Source organism: Hippocampus bargibanti, linkage group LG02, assembly GCF_051943395.1.
Source record: "Hippocampus bargibanti isolate YZ-2025 linkage group LG02, ASM5194339v1, whole genome shotgun sequence".
Taxonomy (NCBI): domain Eukaryota; kingdom Metazoa; phylum Chordata; class Actinopteri; order Syngnathiformes; family Syngnathidae; genus Hippocampus; species Hippocampus bargibanti.
The window spans coordinates 22639383-22658810 of NC_142735.1; the positions used below are offsets into that span (position 1 = coordinate 22639383).

Below are 19428 nucleotides of genomic sequence, written 5' to 3' on the forward strand. Positions count from 1 at the left end.
CGTGACGTCGCGCCAAGACGTCTTGCCTTGCTCGAGAATCAAAACAATGGTTTCAAATTCGGAGAATATGCTTTCTTGTTACTCATCCAGTTATGAATATGATTCAAATAGTTCTGAAGAGGAAAGCATACATGTTTGCAATCAATTAAAGAATTATTCCGTGCCATTTTGAGGCAATAGGGGGGGAAATATAGCACAAAAGAAGAGGCAGAAAATGGCGACAAAGCTCAGTGTAAAGAATTAATCAGCCCGTTTCCACAGGCTGATTAATTCCTTACACGGAGCTTTGTCGCCCTCTTCTGACTCTTTTTGGTGCAACACGAAGTTTTCAGACCAAACAAGTACAGCAAAATGCATTGACGTGATGGAAGGACTGCTACAATGTGTCCTTTTTTCGTTCAGGGGCGTTCCTTCAGTGACGTAGGGTGACGTCTCGTCACCAACTCAAAAACAAGACTTGGAATATTCAGCGCGAGTCTGAAAACGTAAAATATAGCTATATGCGGTGGAATCTTTGTAAAATACGCTCAGTAGAAGTCATTTGAAGCCATTTTACAAATTATGGACGCAACTTGTCCGGAGACGTCGGTTGTCCTTTAAGGTGGCGTCACACTCTCGGAGATTGACGCTTGTCAGGATTTCACTTCGGCGAAAAGATGACTTTGTAAAATTGCAAAATAGAAAAAAAAATGTCATTCTTGGTGAATGTTTTTTTTGTCATTACTTGTAATTACAGTAAAGTCTCGTTATATCGATATCGGATATATCGATAGTCCCGGTTATATCGATACTATTTCTATCGGATTATAGGGTCGATATATCGATAGCCGGTTATATCGATATTTTTTCGGACTCCCTTGAATATCGATATAACGAGACTTTACTGTACTTCAAAGTTGACCTTTAACTCATTCAATGCCAAATTTATTTGGGAATTGAAAATATGACGTAGAGCGCCATTCCCAAATTTGTTCGTGTTTTAGTTTTTCTTGCGGAGTGCCGACAAAGCACTGGCCAGAACTCTGGCAATGTTTCCCCTCCCTCAAGGTGGGCAGCATTTCCCTTTTTTCCATGTTAGCGCTTTGTTACAGCTTCAGCTTTTGTTAAAGGGCGATATAAACCAATACATATGTATGTATTGTCTTTTGCACAGCCGCCCCCATTTCAAGCTCAGATAACTCCAGACCCATATAACTTAGGAATTAACTCTTTTTTTTTCTGGTGAAAGAAGAGAGCCTAAGTTTTCTTACGCTGAATTCAATGTTTATGTAGTCCTAAAAGTCAATACTCTGTCGGTCCAGGAATTTGAGTGATGATGACAAAAACTCTGGCACTGGAGTGGAACCATTCTTGCGTGGACACAAGTCTGGCAGTGTCATGATCTGATTGGCGTCCAACGGGAGGCGCTGTCAGCCCTGCCTGCAGCCTCGCAGGTGCTGGTCGCTTTAATCAGTGACACTTAAAAGGACTCCCGGCACGACCATCCGGTGTCGGTTCATTGTTTGTTGCATGCTTTGTCTGCAATTGCATGCATTGTATGCTGTGCATGTGTTTGTTTAACCTTGGCGGACTTTTACACTTGGTTTTCTTTTGATACTTTTTTCTGTTCATGATTTTGATGTTTTACATTTTGTTCCTCCTGACTTTATTTTAATACAATTTGTCAAAGACAACCACCTGCTCCCTCCTGCCTGCTCTTTGGGATCCGCACCCGCCATCACCACCTTGCAAAAACGTGACAGGCAGTGGATGAGTTAAAAGTCATATAACATGTCCTTCGAGACAGGTTTTGGTATTTAAAAGAAAAACATTACTATTACTGTATCATTGTTTTGTTATTGTTGTTATTAGTATTGTTATAGTTCTGTGTTATTTTTCTTAAACCAAGTGTGAATATTGCTCAGTTATAGTTGAGCTGCACAATTGTAGTTACACAAGTGGACCAAAAGACAAATTGTTGGCATATTAAAAAAAAATCACAATTTGGCAGATTTAAACTGATAACATGTATGGCCACTCATGGTTATTGTTTGATATAAACTACTAAGTACGTGTCATATAGGCCTCTCGTCCCTATGGGGAAAAACAGTTTACAAGAATTCATTCATCATCATTGCTGCTTCGCCAAAAACAATGAGAGCAGTACCAGGCAGCAGGCACTGAACAAGTTTGTTTTATGCATCGTTCCACTTGAAACTTCTGCAAAACAAAACAAACGGGAGCAAAAAGTCATTGATTGATTAAACTTATGCGAATGAGAATTGGACGCTTTCTGAATCACTTACGCTCGCCATTAACAAATATGAACGATGTGTCCACGTCAAAGGCCGTGATGAGGGGAGCGGCTTCTATCAAAACGCGAGCAATGGCGCTGCTGGTGGGCACCGAGCTCGACAAAAAACTCAAATCCATGTTGGTGATGATGGAGCCGTTCCTGACAGAAAGAAAATATACACATTTTGGGATATTTGATGCTATTTTTTTCACACCGTGAGTACTTTTGATACACAGAATTCCATTTAACACAATGAAAAAAAAAATTGAACAATGACTTTATAACAGGATAGCATAAACTACATTGCGGGGGGTGGAGGGTTACTTCAAAGTCAAAGTCAAAGTCAGCTTTATTGTCAAATATGCTAATATGTATGACATACAGCACAGATGAAATTACTGTCCTCTCGGACCCAGCATGCAAGACACTTATAATGACTTTAACAAACATAATTAACATGAAAACGCCAATTTGCAGGGAGAGGGGAGCCGCTGCGTGTTCACGCGCCGCCATCTTGGAAAAAAAAAAAAAAAAAAAAACAAAACAAAATTAACAAATATGACAACACAAAGACAAAGAGTCATTCATTCTTCAGGACTTGCTGTACCCTCTTTGTGATGACATGAAGCAGTTCTAGTTGAAAGAGGAGAGTATCAAAGCATCCATGTCAGCAGTGGATCAGGGACGTCATGGTGGAATTTGTACGTCTACTACAAGCTAAATGTTGAAAGCAACTTGATGGCAAATACAGTAAAGTCTCGTTATATCGATATTCAAGGGAGTCCGAAAAAATATCGATATAACCGGGACTATCGATATATCCGACCCTGTTTGCATGTAATTTTCTCAGTGCGTGCATAGAAATAGTATCGATATAACCGGGACTATCGATATATCCGATATCGATATAACGAGACTTTACTGTACTTTTTGTTTTCGTATCGTAAACTGGTATAGTCCCCAAATTATTATTACCATCATTGTTTTAGTCATTGTTAGAGTCATAAGGAAATTAGGGTTAAATTATAGATTTTTGTTATTGTTCACAATTGTAAAATTAGATTTAGAAAAGGGGCACAAGGTTTCATTTTATTGTTGTTTTACTGATTCGCAATATTAAGGTATCTGGGCTCCATTAGTCATCCTGTCTCTATTCCATTAAAAAAGGGCCATGCCCTGTTGACGTAAGCAGAATTCCAAAGACAGTAAGGCATGGAGCAACACCTTTTATGATCGTCGAAATTTAGCTGTTCAGACGTCTGAATTTACCTAATCAGACCTTCTGCGGTCACCTGATCAGATCATCTAAAGTCACCTGATCAGACTGTCAGATGGTCTGAAGTCACCATATGAAGTGATGTGATGAGCCTGTCTTATGAACGTGATCGAAGTTATGGTTATTCACTTTTTTACTTTTACTCGTCTTTTTGTTGTGATCAATGATAAATGAAAGACACGTCTCAAGGAGAAGAATGTGTCAGAAATCTTCATGCCTTTCTGAAGTAGCGACAAAAAGTTGCCACAACATCATTACCCGAAGCGAAAACTGACCTGAATGAAGTCACTTCCAGTGTTCGGAATGAAGTGAATTCTTGTCGGTAGAATGGTTCAATCTGTGAAAACACCCGCAAATACTCGTTGTAATACTGATAAAACACAAACCAGAGAACCATCCAGAGAAAAATCTTGGCATTCTCACAATTTTGTTTATGTAAAAAAGTCAAATACTGATCAGGTCATGTGAGGCAATTTTGGCATTTCAAAAAAGCTAAATATTTCAAGAAATATGTTGGGCGGCCCAGTCGTCGAGTGGTTCGCACGCAGACTTCACAGTGCGGAAGTCGTGAGTTCAAGATCAGGTCCGGCCTCCTTGTGTGGAGTTTGCGTGTTCTCCTCACGTGGTTTTCTCCCACATTCCAAAAAGCATGCATGGCAGGCTGATTGAACACTCGAGATATGTATGATTTTTGTTTTTCAAAGTTTAATTGTCTGCGAGTATGAGAGTGACTGGTTGTTGCTCTCTGTGTGCCCTGCGATTGGATGTCAACCAATTCAGGGCGTCACCCGCCTCGTGCCAGAAGGCGTCTGGGCTCTAGCAACCCCCATGACCTTAATGAGGATAAAGTGGTATGGAAAATGGATGAATGTATGTTGTCATATATTGGTGGTCTAGAAATACACACACCATGGGGTGGGGACTATGTTAAAGTGCATATTTTACAGACACTGGTACAATATGAGACAAATTTTGGCATTTGCAAAGACAAACGTCGGCATTTGACGGCATTTCAAAAATTAGGTCCTAGCCCGAGTGCTTACCGCTGTCTTGACCGTGGAGGCTCGCCTGATAAACGCTGCGGAAGATGAGTCCAACAAGTCGGTGGTAAACTGCTCTCCCACTGATCGGAACGTCACCCGCCGTATCGTAAGCGACTCGGCAGTGGTTGCCCTCGTCGCCGGCGCGACGGTTGTCGTGACTCTCACTGGAATATCAATCGTTGACCAGTCAGCGGACGTATTCAGAAGTGTGTTCGGATTGGATGAACGATAACTCACTTGTAGCTTGTATCGACTCCACTTCAATGGTAAGGTTGAAGTCATTGGTGGGGTCGGCCATGGCTTGGCTTAACGTTTCGGCCACGTCGTTTGCACTGGGGATTGCTTCACCTGTTGTGGTGTTGTCGGCAAATTCGATGTCCACTTCAGCCTCGATGTTTTCCATTCGTAGCTGGGCAAAGGCGGGTCTATATTACCAATGTTAGCATTATTGACATTGTGACATGATGATACCCGTATCGGTCTGGACACGATGTTACCTGAAACGTCTCACGATGCAGCGGCTATAGGTTGTGTACTTCCTTCTGTAAATGACGTCATACTGTGACGAGAATGAAAACGTTAGCTCCAGCGATGTCATCCAATGAAACACCAAACGACATTGTACTCACCACTAAGAAGATTCTCCGAGCGAGAAAAATAAATTGTGGGCTGCTGGGGTCGGCCAATTCTGGTACATATGGTTCAAACAGGACTGCAAAAACAACTACAATGGCAACAACAGGGGGTGGTGCATTGCTTGCGGTGGTCGTAGGTGGCACGGTTGTTGCTACTATGATTGTTGTCATTGGTCTTGTTACGACGACTGCGGTGGATGTTGTGTTTAGTTGTTTAATTGTTGTTGCTAATGCTGTTGTAGTTGTGGTCACTGTCGCACCAAGGGCGGTTGTCACAACTCCAGATGTTGCTGCATCTCTGGTTGTCGTAGAAACTCTGGATGTTGTGCTTCCAGTTGCTGTCGTACGACCGGTTGCTGTCACTCCTCTGGTTGTAGTGGCACTGAAAATCGTTGTGCCGTTGCCTATTGTTGTTACACCTCCGTGTGTTGTCCCGTTGGTGTTTGTTGTTGTAGCTTTGATTGTTGTTGCACCTATGTTTGTTGTCCCATTGGTGTTCGTTGTTGTAGCTTTGATTGTTGTTGCACCTATGTTTGTTGTCCCATTGCTGGTTGTTGTTGTAGCTTTGATTGTTGTTGCACCTACGTTTGTTGTCCCGTTGCTGGTTGTTGTTGTAACATTGATTGTTGTTGCACCTACGTTTGTTGTCCCATTGCTGTTCGTTGTTGTCACATTGATTGTTGTTGCACCTCCGTTTGTTGTCCCATTGCTTTTCATTGTTGTAACATTGATTGTTGTTGCACCTCCGTTTGTTGTCCCATTGCTTTTCGTTGTTGTAACATTGATTGTTGTTGAACCGATAATTGTTGTCGCTTTAATGGTTGTTGCCGCTGCTCCGGTGGTTGTGGCATTTCCAGTTGTTGTTACATTCCTGGTCGTCGCACCTCCGGTCATTGTTGGACCTCGGATTGTTGTCACAATCCCATTTGTTGTGTCGTTCTTGGTTGTTGATGCACCCGTGGTTGTTGTTGCAGCTCCAGTTGCTGTCACTTCCCCCTTCGTTGTCACACCTCCACTTATTGTCACGTCTTCCGTTGTTGTCACAGTTTCAGTAGTTGTCGCAACTGGAGATTTTGTCGCACCTACAGGTGTTGTCACTGCTGTGGTTGTTGTCTCAACTCCTGTTGTTGCGCTTTCAGTTGCTATGACTTTAGTTGTTGCTTCTCCAGTTGGAGTTAAAACTGCAGTGGTTGTTCCATCGCCAGTTGTTGCTATTCCGGCTGTTGTCACAACTTCAGTAGGTGTTCCTACTCTAGTTGTCATAACTTCAGTTATTGCTTCTCCAGTTGGAGTGAAAATCGGTGTGATTGTTCCATCACCAGTTGTTGCTATTTCGATTGTTGTCACAACTGCAGTTGATTCTCCAGTTATAGTTAAACCTCCAGTTGTGGCTACTCCGGTTGTTGTCTCTGCTTCAGTTGTCACTATTCCAGTTGCTGTTGTTATTCCAGTTGTTATCACGTCAGTTGTTGGTTCGTCACCTGTTGTTAAAAATTCAGTGGTTGTGGCATCACCAGTTGTTGTCTCGACTTCAGTTGTTGTCTTTGTTCCAGGTATTGTCACTATTTCAGTTGTTTCTTCTCCAGTTGTAGTTAAGTCTCCAGAGGTTGTGGCACCAGCAGTTGTTTCTGCTACTCCGGTTGTTGTCTCTACTTCAGTTGTCCCCATTTCAGTTGTTATCACAACTTCAGTTGTAGATTCTTCGGTTGTAGCAAACACTGCGGTAGTTGTAACATCGCCAGTTGTTGTCTCTATTGCATTTGTTGTCTTCACTTCCGTTGTTGTCCCTATTCCAGTTGTTGTCTCCACTTCCGTTGTTGTCCCTATTCCAGTTGTTGTCACAACTTCAGTTGTTGCTTCTCCCATTGTAGTTAAAACTCCAGTAGTTGTAGCATCTTTAGTTGTTGTTTCTATTCCAATTGTCATAACTTCTGTTGTTATTTCTCCAGTTGGAGTTAAAACTCCAGTGGTTGCTACTCCGGTTGTTGTCTCTGCTTCAGTTGTCACAATTCCAGTTGCTGTTGTTATTCCAGTTGTTATCACGACGTCAGTTGTTGGTTCGTCACCTGTAGTTAAAAATCCAGTGGTTGTGGCATCACCATTTGTTGTCTCGACTTCAGTTGTTGTCTTTGTTCCAGCTATTGTCACTATTTCAGTTGTTTCTTCTCCAGTTGTAGTTAAGTCTCCAGAGGTTGTGGCACCAGCAGTTGTTTCTGCTACTCCGGTTGTTGTCTCTACTTCAGTTGTCCCCATTTCAGTTGTTATCACAACTTCAGTTGTAGATTCTTCGGTTGTAGCAAACACTGCGGTAGTTGTAACATCACCAGTTGTTGTCTCTATTGCAGTTGTTGTCTCCACTTCTATTGTTGTCCCTATTCCAGTTGTTGTCACATCTTCAGTTGTTGCTTTTCCAGTTGTAGTTAAAATTCCAGTGGTTGTTGCATCTCCAGTTGTTGTCTCTATTCCAAATGTCATAACGTCTGTTGGTATTTCTCCAGTTGTAGTTAAAACTCCAGTGGTCATTGTATCTCCGGTTGTTGTCTCTTCTTCAGTTGCCATAACCCTTCCTGTTGTTGTCTGGATTCCTGTTGCTGTAACAATTAAATTGAAGATGTGAAGATCAGAAAAAAAATGTTGTCTATCTTTTTTTGTGACCTGTCATTTTCTTCATAGCACATAAATGATTTACCGAAAAACAGGAGCAAAACTGATATCCATGTTGCAGCAATCATTTTTTTTCTGTTCTCCAACCTGCAAAATGTGAACACACACCAAATCCGATAAATGGAACAGTCTTTTTTTTGCAGTTATATAAAGTTCTGGTTTAATATATATGTCTATTTGAACAACACCTGAAAAAAAAATATATATATATATAATGTAAAAAGTACAGTTTACAGTTTAAAAGTTTGTACAGATGACGGCTGAAGAAACCTTCTCATCAATGTAAAAAGTCTTACATAATTAAATATGTATGAAATATTTAATGTGAAAGTGTTGTCAGGTTGAAAAAAAATGACACACGTACCTCAAGTGACCTTGAGAGTTTTGAAAGGCGCTTAGAAATGAAATGTATTATTATTATTATTATTACTTGTCTTTTTTTTTGCTGTTATTTTTTTTTTTTTTCAATGTATCTGCATAGTAATAAAACAAATGTCTCCGGGTTTGTCCACCCGGTTGGGTTGTCCCGTCTTCTTGTGGTCTCTTGTGTATACGGCCTTGTGCATTTATGTGAGGGAGGTGAAAGGGAAGTGACGCTGGTCACAAATTGTGCCGAAGGTTTCGTGTCATGAAGTGATGCTGACAGAGACAACAAAAGAAACAAAACTGCCCCAACCACTGTCATTTCTTTTGTGCTGTTTCCCCCCCGGTCATTTCGCATTCCACTCGCGTCAACCAAGGTGGTGATATTTTTTTTGAAAACATGCAACAATATTTTTGGTGCGGAGCGGTTTGTCACACATGCCCTGATTTTGCATGGCAAAGGAATTTCGGAGGGGAGAACCCATGTAGCAAAATTGCTCACATACATCATGACTACCATAAATTATAAATGATAAATTATATGACTAAACATGTGAAGGTAATCTTCATTGTTTTGCTGGATTGGATTTGCTTTGGGGATATGAATTGACACGCAATCTACACATTCAACACAAATGCATTACTAATGACTGCTCTGAAGCAATAACCCGAGAACTAAAATGAGATTTTTTGTTTGGATGTTGAATTTTGGGGAAGGGGAAATGTTTTGACACATTTGTATTTTGGATGAGAGAATCGGGAAGCCACACACACACACATACATACATACGCACACACACACACACGCACACACACATGCACACACACACACACACACACACACACACACACACACACACACACACACACACACACACAAAGACTAATTGTGAGAACAAATACATGTCACGAGTGTCACGTTTTCATATTGGAAACACACGCTTACCGTTTGTGACATAAGTGAATAACTTTATAACATCAACGCACATGCAGGTTTTATGGAAGACAATGATGGGAAATTTTCATGCCGCCTCTGAATGACGATGTAGAAGCAGACGCACACGTGTGGGCATTTGCTAAGGTGTGTCTTATCTTCGGAACAATTTGGTTTGTTTGAGTTCTTCTTGTGAGAAGAAGGAAAGACATGAAGAAGGATGACGCCACTGTTGCCAGACGGGGACATTGTCTAATCTATCCATCCAATTTTCCTTCTTCCTCTTGTGAAGTTCATATGCTGACCTGGCCTGAAAGAGTAGAAACAACATTGGATGAGACAAACTTTAGCGCAGTATCGGTTTAAGTCCAACTGTTTGTCCAATCGCTTAGGATGTTTTGAAAAGTAATAGATTACTTTCTATTAATTCGAAGTTAACTTCTGTGGGTCTTTTGGCAAGAGGTGAACTCTGGAAGTTGGCTGTTGGATCGGGAAAATGTCATTTGTGCAAAAAATAAGATGGCATTCTCAAAATTAAAACCACACGTTAAATTGAACCACGATTCTGAATCATAATTCTTTGCCTTGAACATTTCAATCCCGAAAATGTTGCCCTGGTCTATTTTTGGTCTTCGTCCTTTTAAAAAAAAAATAAACCAGTTGGGTGATTGTCTGTAAATGATGCTTATCCATAAGTTGACAGTGACAAAGCAATGTCAAAGTTTTTTCAACCATTGTGTCTTATTTTGACGCAATACACACAAGCACATTTTACACATGTCTGACATACTTTGTAACCTTGTCTTTGAGTGTCTGTTTGCTGATTAACATCCGATTTGTGCGACAGATTGTTCTCTCGCGACCAGGTTTGCAGTAGCTGACTGTAGCCAGGCCCGCGAACCAACACCCCTATGTAATAAAATGCATTTTACAGGCCACAATATAGTAGGCCACAAACCCCTGAAAAAATGGCAGCCACAGTCACACTTTTGGCAGCAGAAAGGAGGACTCATACGGTTAATCACACACACGGTAGCTGTGAATGTAGGTAACCAGGCATTTGACAGTACAGTCTGGTGACTGACAAGTAACGTTGAGGAGCTAGCTTCACATATTTTTTAATAATTTATTTCCTTTAGTGGATCTTTGTGCAAGAGTGATATGTTGCCCTGTAACATGATCCAAATGTCAAACAAAAATCTGAATCACAAGCTCCCTAAGGATGCGAATTTAACTACAAATGTTAGCTATTGGTGCCAGATTTAAGTTGCCTCGCTACCTGCTGTGTAGACTGTAACATACTCTGAACGTTGAACACAAATCTAGAATGTGAACTTCCAAAGGTAAATGAGTGGATTGCTAATGCTAGCAAAAAAGTCGCAGAACAGCTAGTTTATGACAACCTGGCTAGCCTAACTCCTACTGCTACCCGTGTAGCAGGCTAGCTTCTTCACAGATTACAACAAGGTATCAAATCAAACGAAAATCTAGCACACAATTTCCTAAAGAATGTGGAGTTGGCAGCGAACAATAGCTGATAACAACGTTTAGGTTAATTGCTAATGGGAAATGCGGTTTAGTCTGTAGCTACAAAACTCCCACGTTCTGCAAGAAGGAGAGGTACCGCCGCTCGTTCCTACCGACTGCTGTCAGGCTTCACAATTCTCAATGATCACATGTGAAAAAAGAAAAAGGAAAAAAAAAAAAAACTGGACTCTTGTAAATATAGGTTGTTGCAATATATCAAAATGCATTTCTTGATTCTGCACTATGTACAGTTTGTTTTCTCTTATGGAACGGTTTTGCACATTTACATTTGCACAGTATACAGTTGACATTTTTATTTTGTTATGCTTAGAATATCTTGTTTTCTATCTTTTCACCCCACCCCAACTCCATCACTTTTCAATTGCTGCTGTGGACTGCAAATTTCCCCATTGTGAGACGAATAAAGGTATTCTGATTCGATTCTGAAATCAACATTTTTGCTCTGTATCCCTTTCGGCAAAGTGAAGTTGTTGCCATTGGCCATTGCGCTATGCTCAAAAACGTCATTATTCTTGACACCTCAAGTCAAGGGAGAAACGTCATTAGCTATCAGCAAAATCACCGATGTCATCATTTCATTGTTATTTGGGTGTAGTTGCACGTCGCAGTCCTTTCATTCCTTAACTGGACACGAGGTCAGAATTATTTTTAACTTTTCAGAGTGACAGGTTTGCCTTGCCCATCCCAACCGTGTTTTTGTGCAGTGCGCGGGGGACACCCAGACCTGATTGCCATGGTGCACATACATCAACAACCATTCCCAATCACACCTGTACTATGAGGCGGATGTGCTAACCCGTCAACATCCTGCCACACCTTTTAGCTTTTATATTATTTGTAATTAGAAATTAACCGAGTTCTTAAAAGTGTACCCCGGGCGGCCATTTTCAGGGTGGCGATGAGGAAATGGAGTTTGATAAATATGTGGTGTTCTCATCTTTGTGTCTTGTCTTGTACAGTAATGTCTCATTTTTTTTGCGGTGAATGGGGGACCAGGACCACCCACGATAGACGGAAATCCGCAAAGTCGAGTTGTATAACAATAACCCACGTAATAAGACAGAAAGGGTGCTGGGCAGGGCTGAGAAGATGCACAGCCAATCCACGTGGCCACCATGACATATCGTGCTGTCATTGGGTGATGTCAATGCTGGAACAATCAAGCTACAGCCATGTCCAAAACCTCTGATCATTCAGCATTTTTTTTATTCTGAACGTTTTTTTTCCTATGAAAAAAAAATCTGTGAGGCACGAAAACCGCAATAAGTTAACCGCAGAACAGAGCGGCCCGCAGTCTTTCGGCTAATTATAATGCAAGATGCCATTCTAGCAACAGATGTGATGTTAGGTTGTTGAGCGGGCCTTCACTTGCACCAATTAGTTTGTATTAGGTGATTAAACCATTTCGTCAATGTTGTTGATAAAATGGAATATCATAACTGCACGAACGTCATCATATTAAGAATCCAGAAATGTTAAAATATCTTTATGATTCTGACTTGTAAGTGTATTTCACGTTACTTGCCAATTGATTCTCCCCCTCCCCTCACAAAGCGATCCTGATAAGCCATCTTGAAAAATGTCTTACAAAAAAGCCAGTGACTGGGAACTTATGATGAAAACAAATGGCGCTTCCTCACCAGACAGCAAGATCTACCTGACTGGTAGTTGGATGTCCGTGAACATGGCATCAAAACTTATATACAGTGTATTTCTTTCTTTCTTTATTTTTTTTTTTAATTAAAGCATAAAACACACCCAGCATTACAGACTGGTGGAATGAAGAGTGAGGAATGAAAACATAGGTTGCGTTTTGAAAGTCTTTTGTCAGTACTCGAGACTGGCAAAGCGTGCGTTTGGAGCACAGGACACAACCCCCATTCGACTTTCAGCGAAGAAAAGCACCTTTATTGACATAGCACATTTTATTCTTGCCAAGTCACGTTTGCGGCATGAAAAAAACCCAGCAGGTTCATCTTTGATGCTTTTACCACCGTTATTTGTGGGAGTGGCACCCGACTAAAATCAGCTCAGCCTTGAAATATAACTTGTCCTTGAACTCTACCTGGTGGCAAGTGTGAGAAATGTTTAAAATCGAGTTAGATGGACATACGATTTCCACGTGTGTGTGCGTGTGCGCGTGCGTAATGAGAGAGAGTGGGGTAGAGCGATTGTACTCGCAAAAAAATGTACTTCTGAGTTAAACGGACGTTCATGCTAGGAAATACAGAAAACAAAGTACAGCACGAAGGATAATACAAGTGCTATATATTTTTTTTAAATCAGTCACAAAAATCAGTTTCCCCTTCAATGTTAATCAGAATCACAACCAAAAAGCCTTTAATAGTCCAACAGTGGGTAAATTTGAAAGCTACAGCAGCAAAATTGAAAGGGGTGGAGCATGGGTGCACGTACAAAAAAAATGACAGAAGAATGAACTGTACAACTGTACAACTGCACAAAAATGTTTCATAAAAAGAACTGTATATATCCATCCATTTTCCGTACCGCTTATTCCTCATTAGGGTCGCGGGGGGTGCTGCAGTCTATCTCTGCTGTCTTCGGGCACAAGGCGGGGTACACTCTGAACTGGTTGCCAGCCAATCGCAGGGCACACAAAGACGTACAACAGTCACTCTCACACTCACACCGAGGGACAATTTGGAGTGTTAAATCTGCCTTCCATGCATGTTTTTGGAGTGTGGGAGGAAAGCGGAGGACCCAGAGAAAATCCACGCGGGCCCGGGGAGAACATGCAAACTCCACACAGGGAGGCCGGACCGGGACGTGAACCAGCGACCTCTGCACTGTGAAGCCGGTGTGTGCTAACCTATCGACTACCGGGCCGCCAGAACTGTATATAGTGCAAAGTAAATGTATATGTGATATGTAACTGTATTTAGTCTACATAAGGTGCTATTGACAATGTATGAGTCCAAATTTTTTTTTCCCACCTGTGTTTATTAAGAAGCCGCTCAATAAAATGACATCAAATATATATCATGGGGAAAATCTGAACCTAAATGATGTTTAAAATACAGAAACAAATTTAACATACTTAAAATAAGTTACTCGTCATACACCAGTTTTGTTGGTCCGCATCTAAACACTGTCAATGTAATTGTAAAAAATAAATAAAAAAAACTACGGTGAATGGTTTGCTGTCGGGAGGGAAAAATACTTCATAGTCTTCCCTTGTGCGTCCGCCTAAAACACCCCCTGGCCGCCGTTGCTCGCCGGAACCAATTTGCGTCCCCCTCCGGCGACACCGACCGATATATGTACACTCTTCACCCCCTGTACCGTAGTACGCAAACGAGCACATTTCGGTATCGCCCCTCTCTCGGTGGGCGGACCGCACGAGCGTCGGACGTATTGGGAGGGGACCGAGTGAGTGCGGAATGGCCGAGGAGCAGCAACAAAAACAGCAGCAAGAGGAGGAGGAGATGAAGTCCTCCGACACGCCAGTCCCAGGTGGTTCGCCGACTGGGAAGGCGCTGTCCCTTGCCCGTCTGCTGCAATACGAATGCTCCCGCTTGCTCCAGTTATACGTGAGTTTCGCCCATTTTAACGCCCATCGCATCATTTACACTTGTCGTACGCAAAGTTACGTCATCAAACTACGCTGTTTTGATACGAGTCATTTGACTGGACGTCCCTTCTTCGAATTACAACCGTGGGTTGCAGCGTTCAACTGCAATGCATCACAAATCGTAAAGCAAATGATGTTGGCGCAGCTCACCCAGAATTTTTTGGGGACACGGTTGTTGTTGCCTTAGCTCCGAGAGAGTCTTGAGGCTTCGTAAAATCTAGAAAAATAATAAAAACGTGTTAAAATGAAATGGTACGTTTTTTAATGTTTGTTTTTTTATATCGAATGGAAGTACTATTTTTTTAAAAATATTTTTATTCCACATTTTATCACTTGATATTTTTTACATTTATATGTAGAATTTTGGGGGGAGAAAAAAACGAATGGGATGCATTCAATGCTTACTTATATGTATATATTTTTTGTTTGTGCATTTTCTTTGAAATTACATAGTTCTATTTACTTTACTATACTGTTTTATATTTTCTTTCTGCTGTATATAAAAATTTAAGGGGAAGTAAACTCCCATATTTTCTTTACAAATATGTTATATGTGCCCTTGGTTGTCAAAACACAGCACTATGATTAATATTAATTTAATCAACCTGTTTTCTGTGTTACGCCGTGTGGCATTCACAAGCAGAACCGTGATTGGTTATTACCCAAATGGCAATTCCACATTACGAATTGTTGTTGTCATTGCGTATTGGCCAAGCATGAAATCTTTCTCACAGGCACTAAGATGCAGACAGTAATCAGCCTAAAAGCAAACCGCCACCAATTTCCCCACTCTGGTCTCCAGCCTCCCTAATGGATTTAGTATTTTCGTGCATGGCCTTCTTTGACAGAATCCATCTAATAATCAATACAACTGTGAAATCACAACCGCTTCCAGACAGAGCAAGAGACCTTCTTGTCAGAGCAGCCCCCCAAGGGAAACCGTATGGTGTCCCTGAGCCCGACAGCTGAGCAGCCGGATCCGGAGGAGGCGGTGCGGAGGTTGCACGCCGCCCTGCGCCAGTGCCTGGGCCTGCTGCACAGTGCCATCGCCCGGGCCGAGGAGGAGTGGGGCGAGCTGGAGGGCGACTACGAGACCCTGCGCCACACCGTCCGAATCCGACTGGAGAATTTACTTCACACTACAAAACATCTCCTGCAGAAGGACGATTCCGTGCTGGAAGTCACCCCAGACATTCGGTGTGATGAGGTACATCCTTTCCACGTGGATAAATCTGACATTGAACAAGTCCGCCTCTGCCGAGTTTTGTGGCAATTTGACACATCAGCAATTCATCATCTTAGTCCAAAAGAAATATCTTTTTTTATATCTCCATGAAATGAAGTTTCGTGCATCAAAAACATACAACAGCCCTAATTGTGACAACTGTAATAATGCTCTGTCAGAGACGTTTGTTCAGAAACTGTGAACGAAGGCTCGAACACAGCAAGATTGTGTTTTACTGCCGGCAGGAGATATAGCCATACATGACCGACGCCTGACCTCTGCGGCCCCTGTCCAGCAATCTATTGAGTGTACAAATTCAAGTGATACATTAGTAAAACGGAGTCTTCTTGATTTTAAAACCACACCCCTGGTCGTCCCAAGCACCAACATCCATAAACCAACAGAACTTAGACATTTTAATGGATTGTCTTTCCTTGAACTGATAGCTTTGTAACCTGGCGAATGAGCTCTTCCTGTGAAGGAGTTACCAAGTCCTAAATTCTGCCCAAGGCCAGATCTCCTACATAAGGATGACAGTTTAACAGGCTGTGTCTGTTCACCTCAGATTTACCCAGATTATCTGTGCTTCCATTGTGGGCCTTGTGTTCAGCCAACTAAGCATATAACAGCATGAAACTTTTAAATATGATAACTTCTATTCTGTCTATTCTCTATCATGCTTGCACAATTATAACTTCACACTTTTTAGAATCATATTTACAGCAGTTGTACACCCCACAATAGAATCTTTGTGATGGATAATAATGCTCAGTTTTGACAACATCAAAGTGGACTGAATTCAACATCCTGTGTGTTTGGAATGGAGTCTACTATTGCAAATTACATGCAGTCGAATCAGAACCAATACAGTTGTTCGACTCTCAGCATTGTCGACTGACCGCCCACCACATTATAATCAGAGTCATAATGAACCTTTTGAGTAGAGAATCATCACAATTTTAATACATTATTTATTTGTCATCATACAGTATTACCAACACAAGCAGATGGAGAATGTTACATTGGTTCTCTTGTGGCTAGGAAACTGACGGCGGGGGCGGCGGAGCTTTCCAGCTCAAAATATGGACGCATCACGTGCTGCTGGAGTTGGTCCACTGGGCTGATCATGCCACACAGGCTCTACACGTTCTTCACACGCACCGGGAAGGAACGCAAGACGTCTAAAGCGGCGAATGAACTCACTCCATGCAAACCACTGGCATCCCCTCATTATTATGGATTTGGACAGTGGTGATTTCTTTCTACACCACAACTTCACAACTTTTCTTTCTATCCTGCATAGTAAATGCTCTACTCTGATTAATATAATGATCTTATTCTTAATCAAATTTCATAAATGTATTCATCTCACAGCCTTCTTGTCACGCTACCTGAAATCAATAATAGACCACGAGTGGTGAGAATTGAACCCCCTTTTTTGGTTTGCTTTCATTCTTGTTGAATACATTGTCGGCTTGCAAAATGTCGTCATTGGAACTGGTGTATAAAGAGCCAACTCAACAGTCACTGTCCAAATCCTGTAGAACAAAACGCCGCTTCACTAACAGCTATGCTCTTTTAATTAGGCCTGGCTTTGCCCAGGCGGTATTTCCTCTGCGAGTGCTAAAATGACCTCCAGTTGACCACCATTTGCTGTGCGGTCTGTGTGCAGTGACCCACTTTCCAAGTATCCTGTGTGTAATTTATTGTATTTATTTAAACACATTTAACATTTTCACAAACTAACTGCTAGAAATACCCAAATATTCCTGACTGACTGACAAACTGTGACTGTTGTATTTCATTTTATTTCCCTTCTCAATGATTCCAAAGAGGATGGACTTTATTGTTTGTATAATTTGCACCTGATGTTTAACTTGAATGTGCTGCTGCTACACTGTTGGATCCACCAAATGTTTCCCAAAATGGGACTTAAAATGAGTGTGGATCCATTATTTTTTTTGGGGGGGAGGGTCACGACAAATAAATCGCATTAAAAAATCTCAAGATGTTGTTCTTGTTGACATTTTGGGAAAACAAACTGTTGTAAAACAACACATGCACATTTTTTTCAGTATTATTTCATTCACTGCCCTTCCCGAATTTATTCGGCAATTCAAAATATGATGTAGAGCATTGGTCTCAAACACGCGGCCCGCGGGCCAACTGCGGCCCCCGAAAGAATATTTTGCGGCCCGCCTTGACATGAAAGATTAATGTTAGTGCGGCCCGCATGATTGATATGAATGAAACTTGTGCATGGAGCTGAACAAACCAGGGAACAAACCACCATTTTGGAGCTACAGAGGGAATTTAATCACATATTTGCAGACTTCAAGACGCACAAAGCCACATTTCAGATTTTTGCCGACCCATTCTCTTTTGATGTGCAAGATGCCCCTCCTGTGTCCCAAATGGAGCTCTGTGACCTACAGTGCCACTCTGCACTCAAAGCCAAGTTCAGGTATGTGAATGGAGAAGCAGACAAGCTTGGGCAATGTTTGAGAGAGTTAACCCCCAGCTTCCCTGAACTTTCCCGAATGTTCAAGCGGACTATGTGTCTTTTTGGGAGCACATACTTATGTGAGAAGCTCTTCTCCACCTTGAACTTCAATAATTCCAAGTACAGGCCCAGACTTACTGATGAGCATCTTCAAGCCCTACACAGAGTGTCCACTGCCTCCTCCCTCAAGCCAAATTTGGCTTGGCTCTGTGAAAAGAAGCGCTGCCAGGTCTCTAGCAGCAAAAAGGAGGCAAGAGAAGCCATTTATGTTCAGAAAGTTAGAAGTTAAAAAACTGTGAATACAGACATTTGAAACTTTATTAAAATAATTAGTTTCCTGTGTTTTTTTTCAGTCGTCTGTATCTGCCTTATTGTCATGATAATTATTTTATTTATTTATTACTGGTTAATTTATTTTGTATCCATTTTTCCATTTATTTATTTAATTCATTTTTGTGTGTGTTAAAAATAACGATTTTGAGAACATTTTGAGAATGTTTTATCTGTGCTTTTCTTGTGAAAATCCTGATGCGGCCCAGCCTCACCCAGACTCTGCCTCCAGCGGCCCCTGACACCCCTGATGGAGAGCGTCATTCCCGAATTTGTTCGAGTTTTAGTTTTTTCTTGCGGGGGTGCCGATAGAGGGCTGGCCCCTTCCACAAGGGGGGCAGCAGTTCCCTTTTTTCCATGTAAGCGCTTTGTTAGAGCTTCAGCTGTTGTTAAAGCACCCTCATTTCAAGCTCATATAAGTCCAGACCCATATAATTTAGGAATTAACTCTTTTTCTGATGGAAGAACAGAGTCTATGGTATTTTACATTGCATTGAATGATTATGTAGTCATAAAACTCAATCTTCTGCGGGTCCTGCAATTCGAGTGACAATGACAAAAACCCTGGTACCGGAGTGGACACTTGCACGTCTGGCAGTGAATGAGTTAGGTTGAACTTTAGGGGGCAAAGTTGTAATGCTACAAAAATTAAGAGATAAAAAGAGAGAGAAAGAGACAGAGAGGAGTTAGAGCTCAACGATGCATTTTTCATGAAAAAATACATTTTCGTTCTTTTCGTTATTTGTTTGCACAAAATAAATTAAACAAAAAACACAGCATGTTTCAATAAAATATTTCCCATCGTCCTGTTACGACACAGTAATGTAAAATGGGATTAAAAAAATATATTTAATTATAATATAATATATAATATATTTAATATATTTGTCATACAAAGAGAATGGGGAGGCCCGAGTGGTTAGCACACCGGCTTCACAGTGCAGAGGTCGCCGGTTCGCGTCCCGGTCCGGCCTCCCTGTGTGGAGTTTGCATGTTCTCCCCGGACCCGCGTGGGTTTTCTCCGGGTCCTCCGGTTTCCT

The 19428-nt window shown here is 41.5% G+C and overlaps 2 protein-coding genes across 2 annotated transcripts; one reads left to right on the top strand and one right to left on the bottom strand.

Moving 5' to 3' along the window:
* Nucleotides 1-1824: 1824 nt before the first annotated feature.
* Nucleotides 1825-8438, bottom strand: LOC148902056 (uncharacterized). Its single transcript, XM_088990257.1, has 9 exons — nucleotides 8258-8438; nucleotides 7919-7980; nucleotides 5224-7820; nucleotides 5092-5153; nucleotides 4832-5019; nucleotides 4595-4758; nucleotides 3827-3888; nucleotides 2286-2434; nucleotides 1825-2199 (listed from the first exon to the last, which is right to left on the bottom strand). The coding sequence occupies exons 2-9, from the start codon at nucleotides 7959-7961 to the stop codon at nucleotides 2111-2113; spliced, it is 3354 nt and encodes a 1117-aa protein (XP_088846383.1). The 5' UTR covers nucleotides 7962-7980; nucleotides 8258-8438; the 3' UTR covers nucleotides 1825-2110.
* Nucleotides 8439-13111: 4673 nt separating this feature from the next.
* Nucleotides 13112-17556, top strand: LOC148902057 (uncharacterized). Its single transcript, XM_089017863.1, has 3 exons — nucleotides 13112-14289; nucleotides 15226-15537; nucleotides 16597-17556. Exons 1-3 carry the CDS (start codon nucleotides 14140-14142, stop codon nucleotides 16738-16740), a joined length of 606 nt encoding a protein of 201 aa, XP_088873989.1. The 5' UTR covers nucleotides 13112-14139; the 3' UTR covers nucleotides 16741-17556.
* Nucleotides 17557-19428: the final 1872 nt, after the last annotated feature.